This window comes from Pezoporus occidentalis, unplaced genomic scaffold (assembly GCF_034315485.1).
Source record: "Pezoporus occidentalis ecotype Australia unplaced genomic scaffold, CSIRO_AGI_Poc_V1 ctg27, whole genome shotgun sequence".
Taxonomy (NCBI): domain Eukaryota; kingdom Metazoa; phylum Chordata; class Aves; order Psittaciformes; family Psittacidae; genus Pezoporus; species Pezoporus occidentalis.
This window is the reverse complement of record NW_026914611.1, coordinates 120,685-140,805: the sequence shown is the minus strand read 5'-3', so window position 1 is coordinate 140,805 and position 20,121 is coordinate 120,685. Positions and strand designations below refer to the sequence as shown.

At 38.2% G+C, this 20,121-nt stretch overlaps 1 protein-coding gene across 5 annotated transcripts; it reads left to right on the top strand.

Annotated features, from left to right (window-relative positions):
- The first annotated feature begins 423 nt into the window (after window positions 1-423).
- On the top strand, window positions 424-19,315 carry SLC35D2 (solute carrier family 35 member D2). 5 transcript variants are annotated; one of them, XM_062624545.1, is made up of 12 exons: window positions 425-617; window positions 2,948-2,981; window positions 4,424-4,510; window positions 7,264-7,331; window positions 8,425-8,496; window positions 10,122-10,190; window positions 11,188-11,290; window positions 12,504-12,596; window positions 14,653-14,720; window positions 15,477-15,522; window positions 17,383-17,465; window positions 18,062-19,315. In XM_062624545.1, exons 1-12 carry the CDS (start codon window positions 478-480, stop codon window positions 18,162-18,164), a joined length of 966 nt encoding a protein of 321 aa, XP_062480529.1. In that variant the 5' UTR covers window positions 425-477; the 3' UTR covers window positions 18,165-19,315. The 5 variants fall into 5 exon arrangements, with proteins under 5 accessions (XP_062480531.1, XP_062480529.1, XP_062480528.1 ...); XM_062624544.1 differs by having other exon boundaries at window positions 15,444-15,522; XM_062624548.1 differs by lacking the exon at window positions 425-617 and adding an exon at window positions 637-864 and having other exon boundaries at window positions 15,444-15,522.
- Window positions 19,316-20,121: the final 806 nt, after the last annotated feature.

Genomic DNA, 20,121 nt, shown 5'->3' with positions numbered 1-20,121 from the left:
TTACAGTCCTGGGTCCTTTGAGCTTCCTCCTTGCCTGAGGGCGAGTGCCCAGAGGCGCCGAGCTCCTTTCCCATCAGGGTGGTAAACGCTGGGCAAGCTGGTGCCGGACGATGACCCCAGGTGCGGCTGAACCTGGGGACCTGCCCCCCCTGGTGCAGCGGCGTCCGGCGGCAGCACTTCGCGCTCGGTGTTATACCCCTCGTACCCTCCCTCTCGGCAGAGCCCCGGCGGGCTGCGCTCTCGGGGCTGGGCCGGAGAGAAGAGAGAGGGGTGGGGCGGCTGCGGGCCTCACACCAGGGCTCCCCACAGTGCTCCGCCCCGCCAGGGAGCGCCCTGCAGCCGCTGCCGGTTCCCGCTGCTCAGGGCCGGGCCGGGCCGGGCCGGGCCACGCCGGGCCCGAGAGGAGGGGCGGTGGTCCGGGCGGCCGCAGTAGTGCAGTGCGCGGTGAAGCCTTGCCCGCAGCTGCTCCTCGCAGCAATGAGCGCCGAGCAGGCCGTGGGGGAGGCGGCGGGCTGTGCCGCTCCGTCGGCACTTCCAAGGGTGCTCTCAGCCCTTTTCTACGGGACGTGCTCATTCTTCATCGTGCTGGTGAACAAGACCCTGCTCAGCTCCTACAGGTGAGGGCCGGCGGTGCGGGCCGGACCACAGGCAGCGGCAGGGCTGGCGGCGGGGCCTGTTCCGGCTCGGCCGTCCCGTGGACTGGCAGCGGGACCGCTCACTGTTTGGCGAGGGCGAGCTCCCGAACCGGAGTAGAGCCGGGCCGCCCCGCACCTCCCGTCGGGGAGCTTTCCCATTGCCGTTCACATCACATAGGGGTGTCAGGCCGGGGCAGTCACCTGGCCCACCGGCACAGGAGCTGTCATGGTAAGTGCTGAGAGCCGGGTCGATGGCTTCAGTTTCAGGCCCCGTTTTGTCCAGTATGTACCACTTTGGCAACACCGCCCGACGGCAAAGTCACTGTCAGGCTTACTTTTGAAGCAGGCTAGTCTTTTCCTCGAAGGCCTTTCCTTATTCCCAGCTTCGAGGCTGCCGTTTCACCGGTTATACCACCTTAGGTCCTTGAGGGAAACAGCGCTTCCCCTAACTGTGCCTGCCAGTCTGGTTACCTTTCATTTCTGAGGTAACAAAAAGCAAACCCTTGAAAATCTCATCATAAAACCACCAAAGCTACATCTTTGGCTTGATGGAGCATCCCATATGGAGTCGTTGTCCTGTAGCTGTGATCTTTTCACCATTACTATTCTTTGCTTTAAAAGTTTGCTCTGGATTTGCTGTGTTTCAGCTCATTCTGAACTAGGAAAAAAAAAAAAAAACAAACCACCCAAAATGTGAGAAATGTTTAAAAGCAAAAAAAGTTAAAAAGCAAAACTTGCATTTATTTTTTAACATTCAGTGTTATTTGAACACAGAACAGGTGTATAGAACATCTCCCAGAAATGATGCAAGGCAAGTTGAGATTTTGTTTTATAGTGGTTTTCATCATACAATCTGCAGTAAGTCCCTGACATAGGTCTAGCACATCCGTGAAAGGTAATGAAGGACAGCAGGCCCATCAGTAAGCCAAAGTTTTGTATACATACCTTACAGCTGGGATTGTTTAGGGCTCTTCAAATAAAAAATTCCTGGAGAAATCTACATTGTACAGAAGTCTCCATATTTATATGGTGTAGCTGTATGTACAAGCCAGTTTAGGAGTCACAAGACTATAAATGGAAGTCCTGTTTCTTCTGCTTATTTTATTTATTTATTTTTTTCTCCTTCCCCCTAGTACCTCTGTTTCCTATAATCAATTTTGCTACTGGCCGCTCCTGAGTCTTTTTTCAGTGTTCCAACTCCCATGTCATTGTAGCCCTTCTGCTGTATTTCGGAGCATTTCTTCCTTTTGCTAATACTATGTTCCTGTCCCATTGGTGCTCATTTGAGATTTACATTTCTCAGCACACCAGGCAGTAGTGTCACAGTTCTCGGTGCCTTCTGTGATAAATACCCACAATCTTAAGGAGCCTTGATAGTGAAAAATCACAACACTTGCTGTGAATGTGAATCCTCCTCAGGCATTTTTTAGTGCAGATGTGCACAGAGAATGAAATGGGTTTTATTTAGACTTCCTGGATACAGGTTTCTGTGCAAACATTCCTGATGGTGCAGTCCAGCAAGATGCTGAATGACTCCAGGGAGGCAGCAGAAGCTGTCATGGTCAGGGAGCTCCTTGATACCCAAGATTTTTGGGCAGAGAGGCTCCTGCTAGTCCTGGTTATGACAAAAACCAGACGTCATTCATAAATAACTTCTTTACTTGTGTTTCAGTGTGCATACAGAGAGTTAACGGTTAGTGCCATGCATTGATTGGTTTTAACTTTATGTCAATTTAGGGGGTAAAATGGAAGCACTCAGGCTTTTCAGGATTCCAGCTAAAGTTTCTGCTTTCTTAATATGTAAGTATCCATGCTTTCCAATAAAGATAACTGAGGGGGTATGGCAAGAATTTAGCTGGTTTAGCAGACAATAAGTGTTTCTACATTTACCTAGGTACCTGTATTTTCACAAAACCGCACTCTTAGTATGTTTGGGCTGTGGACATAAGCTTCGAAGTTAGGGCGAGTGGAAGAGACTTAAGTTACTATACCATCTCAGGGTACAATGCATATGTGAGGTCACTCAAAAAATAGTGCCTTGTTAGAGTTCTCCAAATGTGTTGTTACCATCACTTACAAATATCACCAAAATAATTAGTAATTTAGAATTGATCAACTGTGCATATGCTATATTATGTGGATGCAGCTTGTGTTTTGCTGCAGCAGAAATAAAATGTTAGGCCTCCAATAAGGGTAGCAGTTCCTGAACTCTTCTGAAGGACAGGCCAGAATCCACACGTCCAGTTGTTGGCTTTGGTGCTAAATTTAATTTTTTTTTTTCTCAGAATTAAATATCTGTTTATGTTTTTCAGCTTCCCATCACCAGTGTTTCTTGGCATTGGACAGGTATGTTCACAAGTAAAGCATACTAAATGTACTTATTATTTTGTAAATTAAACTAATGTTAGTATGGGGGGAATGAGCATAAGGGGTGGGAATCTCAGTTATACTGCACTGCTTGTCTTCTGAATTAGATGGATTAGATGTAAGGAAGAGTGATTTGTTTTAGTGAGATCAAGGAAGTTTCAAGTCAAAACTACTGCCTGGGAAGTTTTCTTTTCTTTTCTTTTCTTTTCTTTTCTTTTCTTTTCTTTTCTTTTCTTTTCTTTTCTTTTCTTTTCTTTTCTTTTCTTTTCTTTTCTTTTCTTTTCTTTTCTTTTCTTTTCTTTTCTTTTCTTTTCTTTTCTCTTTATTCTTTATTCTTTATTCTTTATTCTTTATTCTTTTTGTTGTTAGTAGGCATCATTGTAAAACCAAGTTCAAATGTATGACTGCAGAGGTATGGCTGGGAAAGATGGAGCTTCGAAGCAGGTGTGATTTAGGCAAATACATTTAAAACAGAGGATTTACTTTCTGCTAAGGTTGCAAGCCAAGGGTTAATGAGAAAGAGGTGAAAACAAGGTACTGCAAGTCTGACATCTCCGCTGCTTGGTGCTGAAGTAAAATTAAAATATCTTGTAAAGTCTTGACAGTGTGAGAGGGTGAGGCAGAGTTTCACACATCTGCTCAAGGAACCGCCCAGATGATGTTTCAGTGGAAGCCAAAGAATGTAAAATGTGGCAATAATTCATGTTAAGGGCAATGATATGGCTTTGTTTCATTGCAAAACTTAAGACTTAGTAGCATTTCCATTTTTTTGTTGTCTGATCCTTCCAAGACTTCCCTGAATATTTTGTAAAGTGCATATAATATGGTATAATGCTTTAGTCTGCAGAGTGTGATTCCACCCCATCCTCTAGATGGTCTATTATTGTATTTTTTAATAAGAAAAATGTTAATTTTTTTTTCATCCCTGGGGCAAGCATCAAGTTATGATGTGTGATTGCTCTGATATTCTCCTTCATCATGTCCATCTCTTTATTGTTTCTTCCTCATGTTGTCAACAGACTGATCAATGTGCAACCCCTGCCTCAGATTACAAAAAAAAATGTAGGAGTGTTTCCTCAGACTAATCAGCACTCTGTGAAAATAGCATCACTACTCTGGGATCCTGTCCTGTTTAATTTCTCAGCTCCTTCTCAGCATGCATTGTTTTACAGAGGGCCGCTAATTTTCTCAAGCTAGTAAAGCATATGTCTATATTATACTTTTAAATATATAACTGGCCAAATTCATAGGAATAAAGCTATTCCAATTTATTAATTGCATTCTGTATTATTCTTTAACAGAAATGCATAATACCTAGCATTTGTCAAATGCATGTAAAGATTTTGTTTTTGAAGCAGTTCTTTCATTTGTACATGACAGTTTTGCTCTTACATGACTTCTTGTTTTTTCTCTTTGTTTAGATGGCAGCCACTATACTTATCTTGTATGTGTCAAAAATAAATAAGATTGTTCACTTCCCTGATTTTGACAAAAGTATACCTCTAAAGGTAAGGGTTGCATAGGTTCTGATATTAATAATAAAATCTTACCTCTTATACTGGCATTCTGTCTTATGGAGACAAGATAGAAAAGAACAACAGATAAAAATTGCATTGTTTGTCAAGTGTGATTATTTATATTTTTGTTTCATTTAATATTAGGTTTGACCATGTTAATTTCACTGCAATATTCACGCCTTTTGTTTGCAAAGAAATCTGGTGGCATTTTGGCACGTAGTACATGGGAAAAGGTGCTGTACCTTCATATAGCTGATGAAATCTTTCAGATTCCTGAAGTATTTTTCTGGATATATAGAGTTCCCTCTAGGATCAATGGGAGATCTGTGTTTCAGAAAAAAATTTGATCACAGTAGGAAGAGAGAAGGCTGCTTGGAAATTTGAATGGGACATGTGATAAAACAATAGAAAAAGAATATGTGGTAGACCAAAAACCTGAACAGCAGTTGACTCCAAATGTAAGATTTATGTTCCACAGGAGTGACTAAAATAATGCTCACTGAAAATATTGTAGTCAGGGCATAGCTCCTACCTAAAGTGTACATGGTCTGAAGAGGCAGGACAGAGAAGATATGAGAGGATCTTTTATTATCTCAGACTGGAAGCTGAAATTACTACAGCAATGATCCTTGTAGGCTTTTGTGTCTATGTGCAATATTGCTGGAGCTTTACTTTGATGCATAAGCCTGTGCATTTATTTTTTTTTGTTGCAGTTTATTGGTCAGTGTTTGCTCAGAGGTACAGACAGAGTTAGCTCCCAGCTCTGCTGCAGGGCTCAGATATCATAGCTTTTCAGGCCAGCATCTTCACTGCAGAATCTTGTACTATCAGTATGAGGTTTACTATGAATGTCTTGCAGCCTTTTGTGAATGCTGTTTCTTCGTAATGCAGACTGAAATTATTGGCAAATTATAAAATGGACAATCCTTGTTTATTCCAAAATAGGAAAGAAGAAGGTTTCCAAGTGGGTAGTTTTGAGTTCTGCATTTGAACGATGTCGAGAAGCATCTTCCCTCCACCTCCCGCTGTTACACTATACTATGCCCTTTCTTTGCTGTTGGCTTTATTTTAGCGTTAGTATAAATTCACTGAAAAAAATACAGCAACCATTTTCTTTGTTTTAATAATATCTATCCTTTGCAATACTTCCCTGGATATGCTGGGAGCAGTCAGCACTGCAGCACCTAGGACATATATTGCCTGTAGTCCTGGATTAGACTAGTCACAGTTAATCAGATGGTTTACTCATTGTTGATTTCTTTACTTTTTAAAGCCTCTTCTGACTGACTCTTCATCCTTTTGACAACTTTTGCTTTCATTGACACTAAGATTATCATTGCTTTTCATTCCAGGACTGGTTTATGAGCTCAGTTCTTTCAGTTGGAGTTTTTAAATTAGCAAGGTGCTTTTTTGTTAGTGATGAAGCTTTGGAGTTCTTGACCCTTTCTAAATAAATGTTTCACTGTTCTCTGATGTTGTAATTTTATCTTTACAACAGATGGATTTCAGAGGAGAACAAATGTAATGTCAGCTCTGCTTTCATCCTATGAATGAAATAGAAAATTTTTGTAAAAAATCTGTAGAAAAGATAGTACATTATAATTTTTTTCCAAATGTATGTTGACAGGCTGAGTATTTATTGTTACTTATACTCCTGTTTATAATCCTGTTTACTTTTGCTTTCACTTAAAAGTTAACTTTATTTAGCTGTAGTTAACTTTTACTGCAATTTTCTCTCTGCTTTGCTGTCAAAGAAATGCAGAATTGTTAACATAGATAAAGTGCAGCCTACTCCTTTGTATGCTTTTCCAGCACACAATGGTATGAGAGGGTGTAGCCTCCAATCACAGTTTGCTGATCAGTCTCCTGGAGCATGTATTGGCACAACAGCAGCTATTACGTGGTAGGATAGAGGACTCCTCTTTCTCCTGCTTCAGCTCCATTTGACTAATAGTGAGTGGGATTAGATGTACACACCACCTTTGTCCCCATTGAGTACTTTGGTTGGTTTTAATCTTCTGCATCTTTTCTGTGGTGGGAGAATTAAGAGCTTTGAGCTGCAGCTGAGTATTGTGTAGGGATGCCTCCCTTGCACATTTTCTTAAGGCTTTGAGTATCACTTACTGTTTCTCTGTATTGTGTTAAGGCCTATATGTTTCTGTGCAAGTCAGTCTCATTATGATAGAAGCTGGATTAAGTAAAGTTTATTTTACCCTAAATACTTTTTTTTTTTTTTGCATTCTGTTATCTTACATAGCATAATTTGTTGGGTAGATCTGAAATGGTGTGTCTGCCAGGCATATTAATGTGGAGTACATAGAGAAGCACAGGATGCTTACTTAGTATGAAGTTTATTTAGTCTTTTATTTCACCTGTTCTCCTTCTTATTTAACTACTGTTATTAATACTACTTTATGCCTACCATTCAGATGTTATGATGGGTATTAATCAGAGGATTGTAAGTAATTCAAATAAAACCGTTTAACATTTAAGAGGAGTCTCTGTCTCATTAGAGGTAGATTGCAACTCTCCTAATGAAACCAGTGGAGCTGTGGTTGTGAGTGGTCACATGAACAAGAGCTGCAGATCAGTTTGCAGCACAGTTGATTCTCTTTTTTCCTTAAATAAAAACCTCTTCTTGCTAAAAGTACATCTCATATTAATACAATTATCAAATTCTAACAAAGCTTCTTAACAGTGCTTAAAACATAATAATCTGAGTTGTGCTTTTAATTTTATCACAGTTGTTTCCTCTGCCTCTGATTTATGTTGGAAACCACATAAGTGGATTATCAAGTACCAGCAAACTCAGGTACAGTAAATGGAAGATATAAGTAAACTGTTTGGATTTTACCCTTTTCTTTTGCAAGGGGTAAAAATCCTGTAAAAGTTGGATTCATGGGTTCTTCTTTCCCATTTCCTCACTGTATTTGTAAAAGAAAAAAGTTTAGTAAGTTATTTTAGACATAAGTGTAACATATCCTCCTGTAGCTGACATATTTTAGAATTACTTTCATAACTGATTTTTATAACAGAAAAGTAAGAATGGCTGCAGTGTTTCTACCATTATCATTTTGTTAAATTATGTGACATTTGTTTACATTTTAGAATTTTTCACCTCGTTTGGGTTGTCTCTAAGGTGTAGATGATCCTGTGCGTAACTTCAAAATGTCTGTTGGAAAGTGATTATACTTCATGTTGGGATTTGTATCACTTATTAATGCAGTTGCTAAAAGTTATCTTGAACAGGGCATTAATTGGTCCATATGGCCATGCTGTCAGATTTCCAAAGTGTCAGATGCAAGTGTTTTCTCAAATTTTGAAAAATTTCCAGTGACTTTTTGTAGAACAACAGTATGTTGTTCAAAAGTAGCTGTTTATTGGTGCTCGCAGCTGATCCCACCTTTCCTACTTTCTGTGATTTTTTTCTTGTGGATTTATTTTACTTTTTTTTAAAGCACAGTTTGTTTACTAAGCATGGTTTCTTTGTATTTTATTTCTGTTACATGTTTTCAAAGGCAGGTTTATTGTGTGTCCTTTACGTTTACAACAGAAATAATTTTTACTTACTCTGCCCAGGAATTATTTCGTAGGGGGTGTGCTAGGTAGAAAATAGCTTCTATGTTCCATTTCACTGATGCAGAGGGACCTTTTAGGAGGTAGCCAGTTGCATTGTTTTACAAACTGGCAAATCCTGTTATTTGTCAATAATTTGGTTATGTAATCCGACTCTAGTGTCAGACTGACATTTTCTCATATAAGCTAAGTGGCTAGAAATTTGTTTTGGTTGCCTATTGCTAAACTAATGGTTTTATCCTCTGGTTAGTAAACTTAAATAAGAATTAGAACATAAACATGCCGTTAATCTGATGCAATGCTTGAATTTTTATGTGTTTTTTTGACAGTTTGCCGATGTTTACTGTGCTCAGGAAGTTTACCATTCCACTTACTTTACTGCTGGAAATCATCATACTTGGGTGATCTTTTTTTTTTTTTTTTTTTTTTAATATATAAGATACCGTCATTTTAGATCATATAAAATGGATTACTAGTGGCATCTCATCAGATTATTGATTTTTACTGACATATAAAGAAAAGCAAAGAAAGTGGATTTATGTAGCTTTTTTGAAGACATAGATATATGCATTTTAATGAATATGGGGGGAAAAGTAGCTGTCATTTACACAGCTCATTCTTTTGACTGCTACACAGGAATCAGGTAAGCAGAGCATAACTCGGACATTATTTTTAATGAGAAATTAAGACATATATGGTATTGCAGCTTGGGATCACTAGTTTCAGTTGTACTGACTTGGAAGAACATGAATATAAATATATCAGCTGAAGCTGAGCCCAGGCAACACGAGAATGGCAATCAGGGAAAAGCTTTTCAAAAGCCCCAGGTAGACTGTCATCTCTTTTTGACTGAAGCAGCAGTTGGTCAATGTGATACATATTTAGGGATGTTCTGGGATTCTTTTCTAGTTGTAAGTTCTTACAGGAAAAGCAGAACATGCTGTCTTCTCTTGTTGGCCTAAGGACTCACATGAGGAACTGAGAAAAATGTGAGTCAGTGAGGTTGTCATCAGCTCCCAGCTGGACTACAGGAATGTGGTGTATGAGTGCAAGTAACATCCTAGACTAAAGGAAGCTTAAGAGCAGAACACTATATTCTTACAGGCTGCCGCAGTGTATTTCTTCAGAGCTGAAAATGAAAGGACTCCAAAGAGTCCATGCTGGATTACCTCAGAATTTGAAAAGCAGTCAAGATTTGGGTTGTTACTGTCAAGAGCCACTATGATCAAAGCCTAAGATATCTAGAGACAGCATATAACTTTGTTGTTGGGACAGTGGTCCACAGTTAGGCTCGTTTGACACAGGATTTTTGACACAGGATTTCTGCAAGAGCATTGTACATTTTGTTTTGATGGATCTTTTCTCTCAGGCCAGCTCAGAGCTGGGGCTAGCAAAGGCAAATGTCTGTAAGGCACACTGCAGTATTAAGACATTTCTAAATAAAGTAGTAGAGATAAAAGAAGCAGAATAGTTATTTGTTACGCTTTTTCTACTCTGCAGTAGTGCTGCTGTTTACATAGTGAAGAATGTCATAAGCTTCTGTGCTTTCCCCTTCAGTACAAGGTTTCAGTTCAATTTCAAAACAAGTATCTACTTGAAAAATAGCCCAGACAGTGTGCTATACAGCACCTTCCCCAAGAAAGGTGAGATGAAAAACTGCATGAGAGATGTGTCGTGATTTTCCATTATTGGATTCTGGAAAGACACTGTAGTATGTCCATTATGAATACAAATACACAGTAAATTACAGTTTGTTCCAGGGTTGTTACTTTAAACCTTTAGTCTTTACTTTTGAAATTATCTAGCAGCAGAATGTTCACAATGTTTTTTCAATCTCTGTTCTCAGGGCCAAAGTCTGACAGCATGGCTCATGGTCAATAACATTGCTTCTGTAAGGTTATCATGACTGTGCCCTTGTGTTAAATGTTCTCTGATTACTAATTGCTTTGGAACTTTTCAGGCAGCCAGCTATTTAATCTCCTTTTCAAATAATGAAACTGTGAACTGTCTTAATTTTTGTCTACAGGAAACGATATCCACTGAGCATTGTAGTCAGCGTATTTGCCATAATTCTTGGAGCTTTCATAGCAGCTGGGTAAGGTTTCCATTTGTTATATGAAGTCCTGTTATGAAAGGAGAGAAAAGAGGAGGATTTTTTTCTGTGACAAGTAAACCTAAATTAAGATCAATTACTCTGGATTAAGCTGGTTTCAAAAATCTCTCTACTGACATCATTTGGAAGTGCAGGAATACAAAGGGAAAAATTTAATTCCAGTTGGAAGTATTTGGGTCTTCTTTTTTCCCCTCTAGGTTTTACTTTTTTACAGGATCACAAATAAAGCAAGTTAAAACTGTGTGAGGAATGCTGCTTTTATTTCCTAGTATCAATGTTCTTTTGCTCTGGATAGAAAGCCTGATTTTTTTTTTTTTTCATTGTTGTTGTCAAATATTGTTTTGAGTTAAGCAATGTCTTTTTTTTATTATTTTAGATAAAGTTTACAAAGTACTGCTATGCCAGTCTCCTTTGTTTTCTTTCTGTGAATATTCCTTTACTGAGCTGGAAATGTAGTGTTATTTTTTTGTTTCTGGGCTTTGCTGTGTACAAGTGTTCTAATTTCCATGTGATGTGACTCGGGTGGGAGCCATGTCTTATTAAATGAATATCCCTACATCCGTGAGGTGACTAGTCAAAACAGAAAGGGTGACAATACATCTGGGCTGCCTGTAAAACACAAGTAGTTTTTCCCTAGTTATTTCTTGTGTTGAAAGAAATAGGTAAGTATGCTCAGTAATAATTGGAGAAGTTGTCAGGATTGAAGTAGATGGAATTTTTCATAGAATGAAACTGTACATTTCCTAACACTTCCACGCTGAGTACTGGGAACTCTCTGATGACTCATTTATGATGGTCTTGTGACTGAAGAAATATAAAGTACTTTGACTTACAAAGAGGGCTTGAAGCACAACCTGTGACTTGCTGCAGCTGTCAGGATTTGCATTTCCTCATTTATGATAGTTTTTTTTAAATAAACAAATAATTGCAATGCATTGTATACTCTTTTTTTATTTACAATATAATATTTCTTTCCCAGGTCTGATCTGTCTTTTAATCTGGAGGGTTACACCTTTGTATTGCTGAATGATATCTTTACGGCAGCAAATGGAGTTTACACAAAGCAGAAAATTGATCCAAAGGTAACTGTGGTGATTAGGTTGAGTTTAATATTATGACAGTATCATTACAGTGGGTTGCCTATGATAGGACTATGAACATACAGTTAGGAACTAATAATTAGTTTTGATTGCTTTCATATTTCAGTTGATGGGTGCATGCTTAATAAACTTGATTTACTTGATTAGTAAACTTGATCTGTACTTCTAAGGAAGATGACTTTTTTAATAGAAACACACATTTAGTGAGGTTTATGTAATAATCTTCTGGGTAGGAGCAGTGACCTGTCCCGTTTAAGTCAATAACCGCAAAAACTGCTATCTTTTTTAGCTATTTAATAGCAAGTCTACCAAACCCAAATATTAGAAAGAAAGAATTAGGTGATACCTCGATACATTATACTTTACGTAAACATTGAGCAGGCTGCTCTTCAAATGCAATGCCATTAAAATGTACCAAGACATAGCAAACAGCAGTCCTGAGGATGCGGGATGAAGGTTTTGTCACTGACTTTTGTGGTTCAGTCTGTGAAAATATATATCTCAGGAGTCACATATAGTCCAGAGTCCGCATGTTTCTTTGTGAGCAGCACTTAACAGCCCTATAGCTTTCTGCAGAATACAGGGGTTTCTTTGTAAAGCAAGAGAGAAGCTGGAGAGATTTACTAAGTAGCGTCACTGAATTTGGAGGAAGGAAAGGCTGCTTTTTCATTCCCCTATCTTCTGCCTTTTGTCAGGCAAGTTAACCAACAGGATGTATGGCATGCCCCAAGTTACTTGAAGGTACATCAGTTACCAGTGATTGCAAATGCTCCATCTAGGAGTCAGACTTCGTTAATTTTTGTTATGCTTGCAATAGGGAGGCACCCAGCCCTAGGCTTTTGTGGTTGATTTGCAGTAGATGGTGTGGGGTAATCCCTTGGCCATGCAGAGGCTTACATGGAGTCTAACACAAAGCAGTTCTGGACCAGTGCCTTGGGAACTTTCTAACTAGCTGGTGTTGTAGAAGCTGTCCAAGATATAACAGAGCAGTAATACTCTCCTGAGCATACAGGCAAAGTGACTGAAATGGAGACCCAGCTCAGTACTAAACACTGAATCCAAGGGTCACAAGCTTGTATTTGAAATTGAAATGTACTATGTTTTACCTGCTCATTAACAATAGATTACCAGAGTAATATTTAGTTTTGTTCCCAGTTGGCTTGTAATTGCAAACACCATGTTTCATTTTCCACAGGAGCTGGGGAAATATGGTGTCCTTTTCTATAATGCTTGTTTCATGGTGATTCCAACAGTTATTATTAGCTTTTCTACTGGAGACTTTCAGCAGGTAAGGAGCAATACTGCATATCTCAGACTGCTAACGGTGTTTTGTTCAAGGTGATTTTTTGGTGGTTTTTTTTTTGTTTGTTTTCAAAAGGAGGGGGAGGTTGGTAGCAATTTTTGTTTGTTTTTAAAGAGGTAATCCTACCTCCATATTAGCGACTAGTATTTGAAATATGTGACTTCGGCTTGCCCTACATAGGTAAGAACTTTTAATTATTCACTCTAAGGAGAAGCTGCATTTGTGATAACTCTTGCGATGTGTGATTTGCCACATGCTATAAAATAAGATTGCAGATACCCAAACCAGACAATTTCCAGTCTGTCATTCTGATACAGAGAACACATTCCTGTTTAGTCTCAGTCTAGTTTAGTAACCTATACGTAGCATTCTTATGGAATGACAGTGTGACTCTCCATAGCTAATAACACCTTAGGCAGAATATCCTGGCACATAAAGTATTGGACCAAGAGGTTTGTGGCTTTTTGTCTCCCTTGCAGACTTACTGAGTTGACTTATTCTTACCAGTAAAATGAGTATTACTCATATTACTTTTTGGAAATGTTTGAGATTCGCCAATAAAAAATGTTACAAAGCTTGAGGGTCTCATAAATCGTTGCAGTGTCCTGTGTTGTGCCCTGAATTCACATGATTTTGTCGTTGTGTTCTTAGAAGTCTGTTTTATGTGGAAAAATTGTCATTCCATGAAAATGATGGATTTAGATCTGCTCTGAATATGAAGTCTCTTCTTATGATGTCAGTCCAGCATGACCTTTTGCCAGTTTAGGAAAATGCAGCTGATGCCTTTCTTGGCAGATGTACTGGGGTCCAAGTTTGACTGTAAGGTTTCCACTGCTTTCCCAGCAGTCATGCTGGAGGCATTTTAGGAGAACTGGACAAAGAAATTTACCTTGCTGCTAGGTTTATTCCATGGGAAAAATAAGGAGTTGTTGATTTGGCACAAACAATTTAATCTTCAATTACCTGAAAAGAATAAATAAATGTCAGATAAATGCATATTGCCTATTGCACATACACATTGGCTTGCTCACTTAATATTAAAAGTGCCATTAAATGATAAGGATAACCAGTGTCTATGTGATGCAAAGAGATTAAATCTCTGAAAAAATGGAGAAAATGGAAAAATACTGGTGAAAAATCAACAAATCATTGCAGATAACATCTGTATTCAGCAGATTTTCAGGCCATAGAAGTTGGCTTGCTTTTACCCTAGCAGAGCCTTTTACCTTGATCTATCACAGACAATGCACAGCATGTATCTTTTGCCAGTCAAAATATCAATACCATGTCTATGTGACAGGGAGATTGCTTCTGCTTCTCTCGCTAGTTCTGGAATAGTAGTTACTATGTCTTTAGAGACTGCAGTCTGTGAGTGTCCCAGTATTCACTTTTCCTCCTGGCTGACTAGGAATACAGAAAATAATGGGTTCAAACTTAAACAGAGGACGTTCAGGTTAGATATAAGGAAGTGAGGGTGGTGAGGCACTAGAACTGGTTGCCCAAAGAAGTGGTGAATGCTCCATCCCTGCCAGTGTTCAAGGCCAAACTGGACAGAGCCTTGGATGATGTGGTCTAGTGTCCTTTCTAACACTAACTATTCTGTGATTCTAAGAATCTATGAAACAGATTTCAAGGAGGTTATTTATTTATTTGTTTTTGCTCCCTGCAGAATATCTGTTTTATCTATAAATATCCCTATCGATTATACAATATTAATTGTTGTTAACTATCAATAAATATAAAATCACAAATTCTCTGTATTGTATTTTTATTTATTGCTTGCAGTGTGCAGTTTTATGTGTGCACTGTTATACATGATACAGGAGTGTGTCTAGGCATCATGTGTGCCATCATCCTGTTTCTGAATTTAAATTCCTTAAACTGTTTTCAGTAGTATATGAATGTTTTGTAATTATAATATGAATCAAATGCATTTTGTGATTGCACATTTTCATATTAACTACATTTTATATCTATTTTCAGTTTTGATTATATAGTACGTAATTCTCTCTTTTTTTTCTTTTTTTTTTTTTTTTAATAGGCAACACATTTCCAGCACTGGACAAATTTTTTGTTTGTCTTTCAATTTATTCTTTCCTGCTTTTTGGGGTAAGAACACAATCAAGTAAGGTGTTTTAGTGACAGTGTTTCAAATTGCAGATCTCAAATGTAAGACTCACCAGTAAGTTATGTTAAAATTTAAAGAAAATTTATTCCCCCCCCTGGGCTTCTGACTTGTCTTTTAGTTAGTTCTAAAAATGCAAATAACAGTATCACTACTCTCTGTGGTGTTGACATCACAGTACAGTGATCAAAATCACAACATTCAGCTTTTTATTTTCTGTACTCAGGATCTCTGCTGGCTGTCTCTTCCGATTTTCTTCTTTGCAGTTAATAGAATGTAAGCCTTTTAGTGTATAGGAACTGTTGCAGTGTGTTTTTTAAAGTACCCGGAAAAGCAAAAGTAATGAAACTATGCTTTGCTCCTGTTGGAACTGCTGAGTCAGAGGAAGAATAGAAAAAGAGTTGGTTTCTGTTCTGCTCCTTCATGTATCACCAACCAGTGGGTCAAACTAACTTCAAATACTGACATATAAGAAGCACAAAGAATAGGGTTGGCTCTGCTAGAGCTAAAGCAGCTTAAATTTAATGTGTATTTATAGTACATCATTATCTTAAAATACAGATCCACAGAATTATTTTTTTTTAGGGTTTGGAACAGGTGGGATTGAAGATCCCAGCAAAATACCAATCCGAAAATTTCAAAAGTGTTGCTAAACTTCTGAGGTCTCTGGGAGGAATTTATAAAACTTTCTGTTTTACCTGATTTAGGTTTCTCTTGATGTATTCTACTGTCCTATGCAGTCATTACAATTCTGCGCTCACGACGACAGTAGTTGGTGCCATCAAGGTGAGTTATGAGGCAGAAGAGGAAGCCAGGAATGCTCAAATAAACAGGGAAGAGCATTGACTCAGTAGTGATCCTGGTTATGCTTTGAGCTGGAAACTCAAAATGAGGGCTAACTCTAAGACATTGCTTGCGCCAGACATGGTCACATCACAAAGTGACTTCATTCTATTCCACTGAAGCTCAAGTATATCTAGAAAGCCATGTATCAATGTATTTTTAGTTTTCCTACAAGAGAAACTTGAACCACTTCTATTGAAAGTTGTAAATCTAACCACATTTCATTAGGTACTGTCACCTGCTTCTGTTCTGTATCAGGTTACTCTCAAGGTCAAGGTGGCCTGATGCAACTCCAGTGCAAACTGATACAGACTAACCCACTTTCACTTTGGGCTGAACTGATTTTGTTGCAGCTAATACATAGGGCATTCACATAGAATAATGGCTAAACTGTGGTAACGAGTGTATTGCTTTATGGTTAACTGCTTCACCCTCCGTGTGAGAACTTGTATTCTAGCTGAATGGAGGATTTAATTTTGGTTTCCGGTCAATTTGATCACCACCAAAACATGCATATCTTAAAAACTGAACTTGGTGTCCTTGCAGTCTGTTTTCTCTAATCCAGTTTAATTTTAAACAAGTGCAGCTTCCTTTATGTTGATGAGGCCAGCATGTCAGAGCAGGGAAAGTCACTGACTATCCAAGCACCTTTTTTTGGCCGGTTTAAGGAGAAGAATGGAGCTGGAAGAGTTTTAGCAAAAGACAAAACTCATGCAGTTGTGGGTCAAACAGTTATCAGAATCCTAGGAATTAGGCGCAAGAATAACAGTCCTCAAGGTGCTCCCTGTATTCCTTGACTAAGGAATACAATTCCACCAGCATAGCAAAATCCACAAGAGGAAGATGGTACTTCTTCTACAGCTTGGTGTTGGTTTTGGTGTTGTGTTTTTTCTTTTTGTTTAGTTTTTTGATTGCTTGCTACGTGTTTGTTTTTTGAAGCTGGCAGGATTAATCAATCTAGTAGTTTTCATTCTGTGGCCCTGGAAGTGTGCTTTTAAATTTTATATGTGCATTGAACCATTAAGATGGATCAACACTATTTTTCTGTTTTCTGAGAAACAATAGCCTTTGAGGCATTTTAAACAGTTTTAAAGGTGAGAAGCACTTTATGATGCTGTAGTCCCCAGCAGAAACTCATAGAAATTATGTCATTGTCCAGACTAGCTGGACAATGTGAAACCAGCACAGTGTTGGTAAAATGATCACGCAGTTCTATAGCTTTCCTTCTGTCTATGGGGGACAATTTTCCCAAGACTAGATGGGGGAGAGCTGAGAGGCAGAATCTTCTAACTGTGCCTTCCTTGAACTTGAGCCAAGTGCTTTCAACACACATTTAGTTGGCAAAGTAAGGAGGTAACAATTTCAAAGCAATAATAAAAAGCTTTGAAACATATTTTTTATGCTTGAGAACCCAAAACCTACTTTTAAGAAATGGGATTTGAAAGGAGCTTTCCAAAGATAAAAAGTACATTTTCAGAAGGTGGCCATGCTCTGTTTTGCTTAATATCAAATAGCTGATTTTCTGTTTTCTTTCTTGGTTTTTGGTTTGTTTTTGTTTTTATTCCCAGAGAGTCACTCTCGGTGTATTATGTGCATTTAGTAAACATACTGCTTTTATTATTTTATTTCACTGTGACAATACCCATAAGACTGTTACCCCATGAATATAGTTTAAATGCTGATTTTAAAGTGGCCAGCAACAGAATATAGCTATTTCCTTAGAAAAGACATTAATTGTTACCATTTATATTCTTGGAGATGAAAACTGACTTGAATAAATGCAATGTCTTTGTTTCCTTTCAGAATATATCCATTGCTTACATTGGAATGTTGATTGGTGGCGATTACATATTCTCCATGTTAAACTTCATAGGGCTAAATATTTGGTGAGTGGAACTTGGAATAACCTTTATTTGTTATAAAGTGGAAAATTTGTTAGTGAGATGCATTTTTATATTTTGTTTCGTTTGGCCCACTTAGGTGAAGCAGTTTTGAAACTACCAACCTGAAGAAGCACTGCCTCAGGATATAAAGTTCATTACAATTAGTTGTCTTTTCATGTCTGTTTTCAGGTGTTGAATCTTACTGTGGTAGGAACTTAACTATGGAAATATGCCTGTTTTTTTATGAGCAACAGTTCTGAGCTGTGAGGCTTCCAAGTAAAAGCCAAGTGGTGTGAGAAGTGAGAGCACCCACTCAATGAGCTGGGCCCATTGAATATGAGTTATAACTTGTGAGTTGTTACTTTCTGTAACAACTGTGTTTGGATGAACCATTACATCTGTTTGTTTGAATCTGTTTGAGAAACAAATAATTGATCTTTGTCAGCTCAGGGCTGGCTTCTCAGATGGCTTACGTGGTCTGAGGCACTCCTAATTTATGCTAGTTCATATTCTTTAATTTCTGGAAGGAAGGGTATATATTTATAGAATGGCATATACAACACCAAGTATCTCTGACACCTTTGTTCTCTTTTCTTTAGTATGGCAGGAGGACTGAGATACTCATTTTTAACTTTAAGAGGAAACAGCAAGCCTACGCAACCTGGGGATGAAGAGAATGCACTTTCTGAATCAAATAGTTAGCCAAAATGCCCACCTTGAAAGAGACTGAAGATACCAGTTTGTTTACCATTGCTGAGAACTTAATAAGTATATGCTGGAATATATTTAGAACAAGGAAAAAAATCTACCTCAGTTGGCAGAGATGTGCACACAATTCATTGGTTCAGAAATACCTTGCACACCATGTGTTGTACATGTGGACAAGTTTAATTTTAGCTTTTTTTTTTACATCACAAGCTAATTTATAAGAAGGAATGCCATGAGAAAATCTGAAGTTGTAAATTTTTTCATTTACCGTACTTCGATACTATTTGTACTCGGAAAGATCTGTGAGATCTGTCTCAGTGTCTGTCATTACTCTCTGAGGCAAAGCTCCCTGTAAAGATCATGAGGCTTGATTCACCATTGCTTTACAACATAAACAATTTTGATACCGGTGAAGAGGTGAAAGATGCCAGTGATTCAGAATGATTTCATGTATGCATTTGCTCTTGTGTAAGTGATGTAGAACGTATGGGGTAAAGAGGAGATGTGCTCTTAGGTTGTTTCCTGTGTGTCAGCTAAAGAATTCAGGATACTGCCTGGTGTGTTCAGTATACATTGTGTAGACATTCTTTCTCAGTCCTTTCTTCATCCTCAATAACATCATGATGTTCTCTGAATTGGCACTGTTGTTACAAGTGAACCCTCATAACTTTGCAGGATCAAGGAGAGTAGGAAATTGAGCAAGGATTTTTTAATGTTTAAAAATATTTTTGTGTGTTTGAGCCAGTATCAAACAGGTGATTAGGAGAGATAACAAAGGTAAATATTTTTGTTTAGTGCTGGCCCAGGGGTTAAAAAAAAAAGGCCCAGAATGTGGTAGTCATCTGGGACAATAATGGCACTGCTCTGTATCTTTATTTCCTTCTCTGAAAATACAATTGATAATGCTTACCGGTGTCTCTGAGGATATAGCGTTAATCTTTGAAAACAGAATAGAAATATTGCAGCTTTAGAAGACAGCAGAGTAATTAATCTTGTTGAAGTTCTCAATTCCCTGCAAGCATAAGCCAAGATTTTTTTAAAATAATCAAATCAAAAGAAGATTTTGGAAGACCTTGACATGGAGTTAGGATTGTCTAATGACTTGTTTTATCGGTGTTTGAATTAAAATATAGCTAAATCTGAAATGCGTTACTTTGTGACCAACATGTGAATGACCAGATCTAAGAAACATGGAAGTAGCTCACACCAGCACCTTTAGGGAGTGATTGGGCTGCCCACTGCTGTGTGGAGTTGAATGGCAAGAGGAGCAGTGGTTGCAGATACTAGAACTGGAATTTAAGGGCACAGTCAAAGTGGAAACAGAAGCCTGGGCTATCCAGTTTCTTACAGCTGGCTAAGAGATGTGACTTTAATTTTCTACTTATTGAAGAAGTGGGGAGGGAAAGGGTTGCTGCATATATTTTAGAGTGTATTCCTTTATAGGACTTCTTTTTTTCCAGATTGTCTCTACCTCCAGAATCCTAGTTATTGAACCTCAACTCTCTGCAGTGGTACAAGGCATTGGAAGGTTTCTATTAATTACAAAAACATGGTGAGAGCCATTGCAATACTGAAGGGCACACAGTTACACCTGCTAAATAAGATGTAGTTTCCACAAAGGAACAGCTATTGTATGCATTTAATTAGTATTTTACTGTACCTTTTATAAATAAAGAGATGCAGATCACAGTTTCAACAAGTTTTTCATTTTTTTTGTGTGGATGGATATGCAGAGTTAGTGTTGATTCCAGTAAAATTCTGGGTGAAACTCTGGGAATATGAGATCAACCAGGCTCAAATATCATATTAGAATTCACGCAATTAAGGGAATGGCTTTTCATTCAGAACCTCAGTGATTGTGTCTTTCAGTTAACAAGGTAGTAATTTAAAATTTATTTCTCGTAGGATACATCTGTATGTAAACCTTTTCTATAGATTTCATATTAGCTTA

What these genes read in the sequence shown, in the direction of transcription:
- SLC35D2 (XM_062624544.1), top strand. Translation starts at nt 478, where the DNA reads ATGAGCGCCGAGCAGGCCGTGGGGGAGGCGGCGGGCTGTGCCGCTCCG. An exon ending in CAGTAGTTGGTGCCATCAAG is followed by an intron (nt 15,523 to 17,382) that starts GTGAGTTATGAG and finishes GTTTCCTTTCAG; the next exon opens with AATATATCCATTGCTTACAT. An exon ending in TTCATAGGGCTAAATATTTG is followed by an intron (nt 17,466 to 18,061) that starts GTGAGTGGAACT and finishes TCTTTTCTTTAG; the next exon opens with TATGGCAGGAGGACTGAGAT.